The sequence below is a fragment of the Hoplias malabaricus genome, chromosome X1 (genome assembly GCF_029633855.1).
Source record: "Hoplias malabaricus isolate fHopMal1 chromosome X1, fHopMal1.hap1, whole genome shotgun sequence".
NCBI lineage: Eukaryota > Metazoa > Chordata > Actinopteri > Characiformes > Erythrinidae > Hoplias > Hoplias malabaricus.
The window spans coordinates 5,799,118-5,813,240 of NC_089818.1; the positions used below are offsets into that span (position 1 = coordinate 5,799,118).

At 43.6% G+C, this 14,123-nt stretch overlaps 1 protein-coding gene across 1 annotated transcript in view; it reads right to left on the minus strand.

The window, feature by feature from the left end:
* LOC136675813 (ras-responsive element-binding protein 1-like) overlaps positions 1–14,123 on the minus strand; it is a 46,811-nt gene that overhangs the window by 13,549 nt on the left and 19,139 nt on the right. The window contains exons 2-4 of the mRNA XM_066652575.1: positions 11,585–11,680; positions 4,923–5,021; positions 2,760–3,019 (exon numbers count right to left, since the gene is read on the minus strand). Coding sequence (XP_066508672.1) covers positions 2,760–3,019; positions 4,923–5,021; positions 11,585–11,588 — 363 coding nt within the window. The 5' untranslated portion in view covers positions 11,589–11,680. The remainder of the gene's footprint in view (positions 1–2,759; positions 3,020–4,922; positions 5,022–11,584; positions 11,681–14,123) is intronic.

Sequence of the window (14,123 nt, forward strand, 5' to 3'; positions counted from 1 at the left end):
CACAGTCTCAAGGACCTGATCATTACTTCATCTAATACACAAACCTATGAACACCCTTTAATGGGTTATTTTATAGTGGAGTATATGAAATAAACATTTAAATTATATGACAATTTATTTCTAGAGTCTGTGGAACACATGGAAGATGGAAGCTGACACACATGCTGTTGCAACATCAGTTCAAGCTATTCTGTTTATGAAATCTGATATAATATTTTTGTCCTTACACAGAAGATAAACAATTCCTTTAGATGTTTACTCATATTTAGACCTCATGATATTTTTATTTTTATTCTCAAACACACTGAAAAGACATGCTGTTTGAACAACATTGATATTTGGATGATAATGAACAGGTGGAAGACATCTACAAAAAAACATCCCTCGACATCTAAAATTGGTTGAAATTAGGTCTGGACAGCAATTCAATATCAATAAATAATCACAATCTAAAATGTTTTAATAACAACTCATTACTGACTCATTAGTTATCGATATCGAAATTATATCGTTATCAACCGGAATTAAAAAAAAATATATCGTGATATAAATATCGACCTTATCATTCAAACCTACGTGAAATGTGGTTAATCAGACAGACCCAACAGATACAACTTATTTCAACGTCTATTTTTGGGCTCAATAAAGGCCATTACAGGCCGACCAGGTTCACACTTTCAACCAGTCACACACACCTGTGGACAATTACTTACCCTTTCAGTCACACACTCACAACTCAGGGGGGTTTCACACAGCCTACCTACCAACAGGTGTTCTCTGACTGTTGGAGGAAACCAGAGCACCTGGAGGAAACCCACTGAGACACAAGGAGAACACACCACACTCCTCACAGACAGTCACCCGGAGGAAACCCACGCAGACACAGAGAGAACACACCACACTCCTCACAGACAGTCACCCGGAGGAAACCCACGCAGACACAGGGAGAACACACCACACTCCCCACAGACAGTCACCTAGAGGAAACCCATGCAGACACAGAGAGAACACACCACACTCCTCACAGACAGTCACCCGGACGAAACCCACGCAGACACAGGGAGAACACACCGCACTCCTCACAGACAGTCACCCGGAGGAAACCCATGCAGACACAGGGAGAACACACCACACCCCTCACATACAGTCACCTGGAGGAAACCCATGCAGACACAGAGAGAACACACCACACTCCTCACAGACAGTCACCCAGAGGAAACCCACGCAGACACAGAGAGAACACACCACACTCCTCATAGACAGTCACCCGGAGGAAACCCATGCGGACACAGGGAGAACACACCACACTCCTCACAGACAGTCACCCGGAGGAAACCCACGCGGACACAGGGAGAACACACCACACTCCTCATAGACAGTCACCCGGAGGAAACCCACGCGGACACAGAGAGAACACACCACACGCCTCACAGACAGTGACCAGAGGTGGGGACTGAACCCGCCCTGTATTCAATTTCAAACTTTGCTCAAACATGGCTGCCCTATGTGGCAGATCCAATCCACGGACTGCAAAGCAAGTCCTTCATCTCCTGTGAGCTCTATGTCACTTTCATGAATATTCCTTGCTACTTGCTGGTGGCAGGAATGAATTATGGCTCCTTTAACCCCTGGTGTGAAATTTAATAGGTGAGACAACTTGGACGGCAGATTGAGAGGACCCTGCTGATAAAGACGCTGTGTTCTAAATCCTTGTGGCAACAGTGGTGTGTGCTGCAACAACAAGTGCTCTGCATCTGTCTCCAGGAGAGCAGTAGTTCCAGCTGGGAGAGAGCATCAATAACCAAGTGGACAGGCCACAGTCCAGCAGCAGAACGTATGGAAACATACTTAGTGCTACTGAATGAAGGCTGCTGGGACGTGGGGGTGGGGGCCTTTGAAACACCTGTTTTTTTCCTCCACAGAGGAGTGTTTCAGCTCAGTCCTTGGCTTTAATTGGAGGCGTAAGATGCGTAAGGCCACAGACAAAAGGGGATTCAGGGGCACACGGACCATTTGCTGCCATTCGTACGCCACGGACTCTCTGACTCAGAGCCTTGCCTTGTGCCCTCAGCATGACCTTCTCTGTAGCCCATAAAGAAAAGCCAGCACATCAATTGAATATATATATTTATATAAAGCAGAATAACCCCCCCCTTTAAAAGTTACATAGTACAGTTTCTGCAGTTCTGAGCCTGGAGTGGCAACGACAAAGGTTCTATTCTCCCTTTTACAGGTTAGTGAGGGGTCACAATGATTTTAATGCTGAAATTTTAAGGTACAAATACTATCTAGTGTTCCTTTAAGTTAAAACGCCTAAAGTAATAAGTGTAATTGTAGTTTAATCCCCTGTGTTTGTTTCAATATCTAAATAAAAACTACTAGCTTAACATAAAGAGCTCAAGGGCGGCACCGTGGCGCAGCAGGTTAGTGTCGCAGTCACACAGCTCCAGGGACCTGGAGGTTGTGGGTTGGAGTCCCGCTCCGGGTGACTGTCTGTGAGGAGTGTGGTGTGTTCTCCCTGTGTCTGCGTGGGTTTCCTCCGGGTGACTGTCTGTGAGGAGTGTGGTGTGTTCTCTCTGTGTCTGCGTGGGTTTCCTCCGGGTGACTGTCTGTGAGGGGATTGGTGTGTTCTCCCTGTGTCTGCGTGGGTTTCCTCCAACAGTCCAAATAACTATTCAACTGTTCCTATATAACTGTGCAGTATATAACACAACAGTCCCCAAACACAACGTTAAGTTGTATAAAAATCCTAAAAGTACCTGGTTCCTCCTCCCAGTGCGATTAACAGAAGGAGACTTGCTGGAGGATTTATGGGATGGATCTGAGGTCACAGACCCTGCTCCTCCATTCATTTGGACACTTTTCGTTTCAGGACACACCACAGAACTAGCACAAGACTCTTCCTCTTCCTCGCCACCTTCCTCCTCCTCCTGCTCATCTTCCTCCTTCTCCAGTTCGTCGTCCGTTCCATTTTCCTTTACCACTTCTCCAGAATGGTTCACGTCATTCTCTGCCTTTTCTGTAACTTACACAGAGAAATCATAAGACACTGTATAGTACAGTTTTAGTCTGGGTTTAGGGCCAGCTCTGTGGACGGAGTTTAAAAGCTAAGCACCAGCTCTATGAAAGTATCAAACAAGGCAAGGCAAGGCAAGGCAAGGCAAGTTTATTTATAGAGCACCTTTCATACAGAAGCAATTCAAAGTGCTTTACAGAAAAAGAAATTACATTAAAAGCCAGAGTAAAATCATAAATTCCAATAAGACAATTACATAAAAAGAGTAAAATGATTAAAATGATTAAAACAATTTAAAATGACAATAAATGAAAAGAAATAAAAGAAATAAAATGCCGTTACAGAAAAGTGCAGAATATTTTAAACTGAGCTGTAAGCCTGCTCAAACAAGAGAGTTTTAAGTCTTGATTTAAATGTGTCTAACGTTGGGGCACTTCTAATATTCTCAGACAGCTGGTTCCATTTAAAAGTGGCATAGTAGCTAAATGCTGCCTCTCCATGTTTAGTTTTGACCCGAGGCAGGACTAACTGACTAGTTCCTAAAGATCTGAGATCTCTGCTCGGCTCATATCTCTGTAGCAGATCTGATAAATACGCTGGTCCTACCCCATTGAGACATTTATAAACCAGTAATAACACCTTAAAGTCTATTCTATAACAGACTGGTATCCAGTGTAAGGATTTAAGGATGGGGGTGATATGATCTCTTCTTTTGCTCCGAGTGAGAACTCTGGCAGCTGCATTTTGAATCACAAATAAATAAAATTTGTACAAATAAACAAATAAATACAGTGGAGTTTGAGTTCCTAACTTGTGTTTATTGATAGTCAGAAAACATGTTATTTCTTACTAATTCAAGGAATAAGGTTTAAAAGACCGTTGGTCCCCCCCCAACGGTGTTGGGAAACTCTAATAGGCGTCTTGCCTGTGACGTAGATGGTGGACAACAACTCTAGAAGCTGCACTTAATTTAATGCAAAATGACGAAAAGGTGTGTTGTTTTTGGCTGCAATCGTTCAATGTACAGTGGGACATCTGTGAACAAATGGCCCAAAGATCCCAAAATATCCAGAAAATGGACTAAATTTGTCCACTTTAAACGGGCACTTTGGAAAGGACCATCCGCTCACTCCGTTATCTGTAGCTCATTTCACTGGCGCTTTTCCAACAATATGGGCATGTAAGGACACCAACGAAAGGTGTTCAAGAGCCTCTGTAACATGGAGGTAAACAGGGTAAGGACACTCACTTCGCCTGTTTTAGTTGGTGTTAGTTAACGTTAGCTTGACTCGCTAAACTCGGTGGCTCAGATTATACTCGGCTACGTAGCTGCATTACGGAGGTTTATAGTGTCGGAGGAATTCGAGTTCGACTTCGATCACATTTACAAGAATAACGGTACCTCTACATTTGAGTTTAGCTTATTGCTAGGCTATTGTCATGAATAATGTTGGTTATTTAGCTAGATACTGTCATAACAGTCAGTCATAACGGTGTTTTACCGCGGCGTTGTTCAGCTGTTGTCCACCAGTGACGTCACGGTTGCGTTCAAGAATTTCCGTAGCGAGCTCGGGTTTTTCCGTCAATTTAATAAAATTGTCAGTTTTAAAGCAAATTAAGCTGCTATTTTCATTTTAATTCATACTTATATCTGTCAGTAACTACAATAATGTGAAATATTCATGGAGGTCCATTAAGTGGTGCTTAGCCTTTAAAGTCCAGACTAGGACTAAACTGAAGCTCGGCGTAATCTAGTTCTATGAGAGAGGGTCAGGTTCTGCTGGATAAACAGAGTAATAGTTGCATGAGCATTCAACAATGATTCTGAAATAGTAGGTGCACCTTAAATCAGTAGAAGAGGTCCTGCGGAGAAAGACATGCAGTGAAAGTACAAATTAACTGCTACCTTTCGTGGGCTGCAGAGGTTTTTTGGAGGATTCCTCCGTCTGCTGAGAGGATGCATTATTTTGAACACAGTTCTTTTCAGGTAAGGCACTCTCCATGTCTGCTAAACACAGAAAAAAAACCAGAGAAAACATTAAACATGTTCCGTTATGATTATAATCAATACATATTACACAAATGTTTTTCTCCCATGTGACCACCTCTTTTATTGCTACCAAACAATATGATCCTTCATTCACTGTGAGTTGCACATAAAAGGAAGAAATTAAAAGTAAATTTAAAAATTTAAACTTTCTTCTATTGACAATCAGCTTTTTCTGTAAGGCAGAAGTGGTGTGGGAACCTCAGAGAAGCTCTCGCTTGATTCAGCAGCACCACATCTCAAAAGGAACCTTATCAGTCAGCTTCCTCTTTCACTACAAGACGTTCGGTTTCCTTCATATTCTTAATGAGAAATCTCACTCCTACAGCGGAGGCTACTGGGGGAGAGCTGCTTTCACTTTAACATCCAGAATCTCACCTAAACTCAGAACTAGCCCAGATTCATCCAGATTTAGTTGTCTCCAGTTCCAGCCACTGGCCAGGACTTCCCCAGTTACACACCACCACCAGTCTGTTAGAGTGAGACAACCTCATACATCCTCCAAGGCACGCTGCCACCACATTGGCTCTGGACTCTATGCTAAATGCCTATATAGAATGCTAATATATGATACACTCGCGCTGCTTGGCACTGTGCTTGTGAGGAGGGGCCAACTGTGTTCTGTTAGACTCTGACCCTGAATCAAACTTGTGGTGCTTTAAACACAAACACACACACGACTAGCTACAGTGAGCACACACACACACACACACACACACACACACACCCAGAGGCTGTTGGCTGCCTCCTCGGCACATAGGCGGCAGTTGGAACTTAAATGCCTTTCTCAGATACATGAATGTTGAGGGACGAAGCAATGCCCCCATATAATGTCTATATTAATAAAAATAATGAGCAATCCTATGTATATGAGCTAGATTTAATCAAACCTCTCTTCCAATAAAACGTATCTGGCAGTGCATTACAGAAAGAGACCTGCATAACCACAACACGTTTCTCCATCTCTTTCCACCAAGTTACCATTCCACACAAACCGTGCATGTCCTGACTTGTCTTTTTCAACGGACCGACAAGAAGAGCAAAGTTTTAAATAGAAAAGCAGGTGTTTGGAAAGGCAGAAAAGCAGGGAATAGATGGGGGACGAGCTGTTACGCTGTGTCCTGTCCCTACAGTGAAGGAGAACCGCTGCCACTGGTGAGCGCAGTCTTCCAGCACATGTTTTTAATGATGAATTCTTCGCTTGAGCTGTCCTTCAAAGTCCGTCCAAAACTCCTTGATGATTTAATCACACGCAGCAGACGTAAGCAGCGCTTTAACTCTGTACATCATTAAAGAGGAGCAATGTGTGATGCTTGACATTCTCCTCAAAAATGAAAACAAAGTACAGTTTATCTGATGGGAAGAGTGTAGATGCTCTACCAGACCGTGCACGGTTGTCCCATTTTGTCTATATCTATAAAAGTTTTCCGAACAGCAGGTATTTTCACTTATTTTTCTTTTGACGGTTTCTTTTTCCGAGGTACGAGGGCTGTCTTATATCTAATCTCCTCAGAGATCTTTGCCGAATGAATAACGTATGGTTGTTTCATACAGAAAGGCCGTTTGGACGGGAAAAATAAATAAATGAAGGGCGCACAGGGGCTGCACGTTGGATGCAGGTGAAAGAAACAGAGCACAAATGAGAAAAAGCACAGGCTGTTTTGGCGCACAGCAGCTGCGGGAGACTGATACCAACTGCTGGAAAGAGAGAGAGAGAGAGAGAGAGAGAGAGAGAGAGAGAGAGAGGGTGGCATTCCAGACAGATGTAGGCAGGGCCAATGAGGGAAAGAGACACAAAAGATGAAGCAGAAATGTGGAAGAGAAAAGAAAAAGAGCAAAATAGTGATACACAGAGATAAAGCATAAAGGATGAATTTGAAGGCAATAGAGAAAGAGAGAGGGAGATAAGCACACAAAGAAAAGAGGAAAAAAAGAATGAATGGGGTGGGGTAAAGAGATAAACCGAGCAGAAAGACATAGACAGAGCCAGTGAGGAACGGAGGTGAGAGGGATGAGGCACAGGAAGTGGAGAAAACGAAAGGAAATGGTGATACAGGGAGACTGAGAGAGAATGAGAGAGGGAGAAGAACGAAGTGGAAAGGAACATGCATAAAGAGGAGTGAAAGAAAGAGAGAGAGAGAGAAAATAAGAGGGAGAGAGGGGCCCATCCCAGAGAGAGGGAGGCGGAGCTAACGAGTGAGAGGGGCGAGAGAGATGGAGCACACATGGAAAAAAAAGGAGAGAAAGAGAGAGAGGGGGCAAAAGAGAGGGATCAAATGAAAAGCAAAGCGAAAACTGAGCAAGAGTGAAACATGGCCAGGTGAGAGGTGCCTGGAGAGTGGACAGGAACAGAGATGTGCTGGATGTGGGTGCATGGAGGGGCCGAGGCTCTGTTGATCATTCACAAGCTGGGAGGAGAGAGAGAGAGAGAGAGAGAGGGTTACAGAGGGGAGTGGGTTGGGTTGAGAGTCAAAAGCAGGAAGTGGCTGAGAGATCAGTTGAGCTGCTACTGGTGCTTTCTCTGTGCTATGTTTGTGTGTGTGTGTGAGAGAGAGAGAGAGAGAGAGAGAGAGTGTAGGCTATGATTTGCTCTGACCCCATCCAACCCCCCTTTTTAATCATCCTCAATTCTAAATAAAAAAAACAAAAAGAGACTGTATACATTTTTCCACAAGAGTTCTTTGCATTGAAAAGCTCCATGCCACACCCATAATCCCATATCCACAACTGCACATAAAGAGAAGCCTTCAAAATAGCTCTATTGGTTTTAGCTGAAAACTAACAAGCAAAAAACAGTCATACAGTGACGTCACTGTGTAGAGCTATGCCATTATCTCTATGAGGCACATTATAAGAGATTCATTACCTGAGTTAAAGTAACAATGCTTCAAACATGAGCAAAACTTATGTTTAAACAGATGCTGTCCGATCCAGACCTGGACCTGTAACTGATAAACTATTAAATGTTTAATTTTTAACAGAGTGTTTGTTTTAAGGGCAGCACGGTGGCGCAGCAGGTCGCAGTCATACAGCTCCAGGGACCTGGAGGTTGTGGGTTCGAGTCCCGCTCCGGGTGACTGTCTGTGAGGGGTGTGGTGTGTTCTCTCTGTGTCTGCGTGGGTTTCCTCCAGGTGACTGTGAGGGGTGTGGTGTGTTTTCCCTGTGTCTGTGTGGGTTTCCTCCGGGTGACTGTCTGTGAGGAGTGTGGTGTGTTCTCTCTGTGTCTGCGTGGGTTTCCTCTGGGTGACTGTCTGTGAGGAGTGTGGTGTGTTCTCTCTGTGTCTGCGTGGGTTTCCTCTGGGTGACTGTCTGTGAGGAGTGTGGTGTGTTCTCCCTGTGTCTGCGTGGGTTTCCTCTGGGTGACTGTCTGTGAGGAGTTTGGTGTGTTCTCTCTGTGTCTGCGTGGGTTTCCTCCAGGTGACTGTGAGGAGTGTGGTGTGTTCTCTCTGTGTCTGCGTGGGTTTCCTCCGGGTGACTGTCTGTGAGGAGTGTGGTGTGTTCTCCCTGTGTCTGCATGGGTTTCCTCCGGCTGACTGTCTGTGAGGAGTGTGGTGTGTTCTCCCTGTGTCTGCGTGGGTTTCCTCCATTGTTGTGTGAGTTAAAACCAGAACCTTTAAAAATAAGTAAACGATTACAGGTTGAAATTCTCATAACACTGAACATGGATTCCCATCCTTCAGCATAAAGAGCCAATCAGCTTGCTGTTAACAGAAAGCCCCGCCCTCCAGCAATAAGAACCAATCAGACTGCTGGTTGTGTAAAGCAGTAAGTGAACTGCAACTACAAGACATTAGGGACTTTTTTCAAAATCATTTTTCAATATTTAAAATTTACTTGAAATGAAAAAAGAACACTTTATTTAAAGTATTTATTTATAATATTTATAAATCTTGTTGTATATTGAAATGTAATTGAAAGGGTAATTTGATTTGATTCTATGCAGAGCACAGCACGGATCCTAGAAACACAGAACACAGCGAAACGAGAAGCAACAGGAAAGCCACCACATCACCTATCACTGTGATCCCTGATGCGCATCGGTGCCATCAAATCCTCACTGAAATGTTTTGAAATCTAAAGCCTAAACCCTTCCTAAAAGAGTACAGGCCATGGGTCACACTCCTTATAAATACCCTTAATGGTGTATTCATAATAACACACTGTCCACTGTACTCCACTCCCTGAGGAGACCCGCCATCGCCAGGTGCTGAGACAGCGATACAGAGCAGATCCACAGATTACTGGAGGATTAAAGGACTGTTATTAGAGAAACAAAAGAAAGGATCTGGTGATAAGACAGTAATTAATCACCCAACAAAGCCAACAGTAACAGTTGTGGGGATGTACAATCCTAGTGTTTTGGTTAGAACGTTCCCTTAACTTTCCTAAAATGTATAACCTAGTATTATGTTCGGAACATCGCAGGAACGTCTTTTCTGTAGGATTACAAGCTCTGACCTTCTTATAACCTGGACATTGAGAAAAGAGCGGGATGTGTGAAGAACCCAATCATGAAGAACCTCATGACTGAAAAGAGCACTGCAGGATCGTTAAAGGATGGAGAAGGAGGGTGGAAGAACTGTGTTGGCATCCAACAGCTGGTGAAGATGTTTGCTTAAAGAACTAATAGGCATCAGACAGTTTTAAAAACAAAAGAGAACATATTAATTGTACTTCTGCATTTCTCCTAATATATGAACCCAGTTAGACATTAAGTCACGCTATCAACACTTTAATAAATGCTGGCATAAGCACAAGTTCTGGGAAAATATAGTCCCGGGTCATGAGATCCAAGTCGAATCATGAGTCAGTAAATTAGGGAGTTGAATGTGACACAAGCTGAGAACTCTATGATGCAGTAATAACATTTCACAACACAGTCAGCAACTATTAAGACTTTAGAGAAGGATGCTTAAGTAAATGCCTATATACACATAAGCCCCATAACACATCCCTCCACACACACACACACACACACAACTCCGGCCTGTGCTGCTTCTCTTAAAGTTTCATTTTCAGCTCAGTGTTTTCTAACAACACAAAGGAATGGAAAGTCTCTCTCTCCCCGTGTCTCTCACTCAGACTCTCTCCCGACAGAGAAGGGAACTCATGCATTTCCTGTTTGGTGTGGTGGCTGGGAAGGCCTGGGAATGCCTGAGCCATTCTCCTCCTTCCCCTTTCCTCCCTCTCTCTCTTTCTCTCACACACACACACAAATACACACCAGTGCCGCAGCCCTGAAACCATCCTCCATTTTACACATTTTCACACTCCCCCGATCCTACATTATTCACATAATCCAATGTACACACGCTTCTGTGTCTTTAAATACAAGGCCAGAGTTCATTTACATGCATTTAAAAGAGCCACACTGAGGGGGCGCTGTGGGAGCTCACTGACTGATGTCACAAGCCCAGTTGCTCGAGGCAGTGGTGAGTTTAGCCCTGAGTTCAGGTTAAAAGACAGAGGAAGGAAGCTGAAAACAGGCAAAATACTCAGAAGACCCTTCACTCGACTTTGTACTCACAGGTATGAGGCTTTATCTTATAAATATGTGAGATCTGAACGGGAGTTCGCTGGGATGCCATCTGTTATGGTGCCTGTTAGCTGGACAGCTATGCTTCTAAACAGTGTAGAACTGTGCTGAAACACTTCACTCGACCCGCGCTCACAGATATAAGGCTCAGCGCGGACCGATAACGTGCATGTATATGAAAAATATAGATAGCGTCCATCCCTAATTACATATTCCGTTTCGAGCAGTTTAGCCCCGCCCACTCTCAGAAAATAGAAAGTGTGTTTCAGGCCAGCACTATACAAGGAAGCCAATCAGAATGCATCTATTCTATATAGCAATAAATGATTGGCTGATGGGGCCATTTGCATATCACCCCCGTGTCTCCCCCAGAAATGGATGGTGATGAGATAACAACGCTATAAAGCACATCTGTACTACACTGTACAGTCTGAACATGCTGCTGATTCATTAAATACTGAAGGAAACCTTTACGAAGAGGAGCAGCTTCACTCAGAGAGTGTGTACAGAGAGCTGTGTGGATCAGGGAGTGTCTGGAATGCACAGTTACCAAGCACACACACGCACACACATGCACGCACACACACACACACACCATCCACACATTTACTGTCACAAACACTCCACCATTACCTGGTCATTCATTGGACACTAATGATAAAATGAGGGACAGTAATCTGATTTGATTCACTTCATAATTAAACGTTTGTTTTATTTGAATACAATACTAATATCTAGAAATGATGACCATAAGGAATAAAATAAACACCCTAAACACAAAATACACCTAATGTACAAAGATGTGTGTGTGTGTGTGTGTGTGTGTGTGTGTGTGTGTGTGCATGTGTGTGTTTGCGGGTGCGTTTGTGTGTACACAAAATAAATATATAAAATAATCAATAATTAATTCATAAAAATAAAGAAGAAACTGAATCACAAAGACATGCTAAAAGCAGGACACAAACAGTTTTTATGCTTTTTTTACCCATTTTGAGATGAAGGCTAAACACGTCAGTGGGTCGCAGATGTGCAAGGCCACAGGCTCAAGGTGAGAGGAGAGGAACAGCAGCCTCTGCTCATACTGCAAAAGAAACACATACACACAATTAGCATCTCCATCATCATCATCATCATCTTCATCATAATCATTCAAGCTAAGTCCAATGCCCATTAAACACTGCATTCTGTGAAAAATCCACCGGCAAGGCTTGGATGACCCCTGAATGTAAATAAAAGCCATCCATAATTTACCACTAGAAACGCCACCAAAGGTATTTTTGGAATTGTTTTTTTTTTAGTCAATAATAGCACTTCCAGAAAGAGAAAGTATGACTAGGAATGTTGTTTGTTCCTGTCCTTTTCTTGTGTATATTTGAACAGTCTGAGCAGTAGCAGACTGAACGTTGGAATGTCGAAAAACAACACTGATCCGGTTCTAATATCCAATCTATATTAATTACAGCATATTCGAATTTGTCCAGGTAAAATGGCTTAACCTACAGGGATGCTAGCTTGGTTCATCTGAATTTACACCCAAAGCACATTCCTGAGGAGACTAGGTTTGCTGAGGCTACATGAGGGTGAGGGTGATGTCACACGTGTGTGTGTGTGTGTGTGTGTGTGTGTGTGTGTTTGGACGTATAGTAAGAGGCGAAGAGCTCAGAGCTCTTATCCTTTTTGTTAAGCCGGTAAACTGAAACTTCCTGCCACCGCACAACACATCAAAGACAGGTGTCCTGCCAAGTTTCCTTTTCTGGAAGCCCCTAACACACCACCACGGACTGTTGGACAGCAGCGGGGGATTTAAACAGAGAGAGACAGCGAGAGAGAGAGAGAGAGAGAGAGAGAGAGAGAGAGAGAGAGAGGTGGGGTGAGACAAAGAATACGATGGTGGAACAGTGCAGATGAGGGATGTGGGCAGGAGGTCCATGGAGGGAGGCAGATGGATGGGATTAGGGGATTACGAGTGGGCAAAAGCAAGCTAATTCAATCCAACCCCACATCTCACAGCTAAGTAAATGTAAACGAGGGTTCAACATTTTTATTTTGCCCATGTGAAAATTAAATCAGGACAGTGAAGATACTCGGTAGCCTTTATTCACTTCTATAGAATAACTGGGCAGTTAGCATTCTCCTCCAAGCGTGTTGAGCTGTCCACTTCACGTATCACAGAGGAAACATTAGCCTTCATCATCCAAGGCCCAGTTGGTGAGACAGTTCATCCCTAGTCCATTTGTTAATATCAGACACTGGAAAGCACCCAACAATTCTGATCACTTCCCGGTTCTAGAGCCACATTAAATCACATCACAGTACAAAGTTATGTTTTACTCGCCTTTCTTGACAACTTCTCAACAGTACTAAGCACTCCAATCACATAAGATGGGAGAAGAATGTGCTGGAGTGTGTGTGTGTGTGTGGGTTCTCCGTGTTCCTCTGTCCTCCTGTGAGTGGCACGGGCAAGTGCAGGCTGCTGGCAGGTGCTGGCTGCGATGGCTATCACGTTCTGCTGGCTCCACACAGCCACTGGATCAGTTTCAGTGGGTGGAGTAGAGAAACTGGAGGGAGTGAGGGACTCTCTGGGCTGGAGATGAAGATGTAGGGGGGGGGGGGTGGAGGTTCACTGGAGACAAGGGCTTGGTTTCTGCTTGAAATTCAGGGAGAGGAGCACCTTGGAAAAAGCCTTCTGGCTCAACTGGTTCTACAGCCCTCCCCTTTAAACCTAAGGTCCTCCATTTTCCTTCCTCTTTCACACTTTCTCTTCTCCTCTTGTCTCTTTTAAAGGAATAGTTTGGCACTTCCTTTCCACCAGGCGCAGCAAGTCAGCCATGAGCTCATGTGCACGGATGTTATGAGGTTCATGTAAGTAACAGTGTAAATCATCACACACGACTGAACACGGTTCTGTCACGCTAGCGTACCATACTGCGTCCATGCACCAGTTTCGGATAGATCGGTAGAGTCCTCCCTGGACGTTCAAAATAGGTCTAAAAGTAGTCTGTCCGTCAAGGACATATTTTAAATGTCAATGGACGTCCAAAATCCATCTTAATAAGTTAGTTAAGTGGTGACCAATCGATAACGTCAGCGGACGTCCAAAATGCTTTTTATACAAGTAATTTATTTCGGGACCAATTAATAACGTCAATTGACGTCCAAAATCCATCTTAATAAGTTAGTTAATGGTGACCAATCGATAACGTCAGTGGACGTCCAAAACGCGTTTTATACAAGTCATTTATTTTGGGACCAATTAATAACATCAATGGACGTCCAAAATACGTCTAATAGTCGTCTTTTCAATGTCTGTGTTTGGACGTCTTTTCAACTTTCATTTTCAACCTTAAGAGAACGTTGATTAGACGGCAGTCATTACGTTATTTCAACAATGAATCAACGGCTAAATGTTTACTGGGTTTTTAATTCCTTTTTGCACCGTCCAGCTCTCCTTGGACACTCTTCTTGGCCATGAATCCAAGGAGTGTCTGAATCTCTTTGAAAGACCACTGCGTAATTTTACGAGC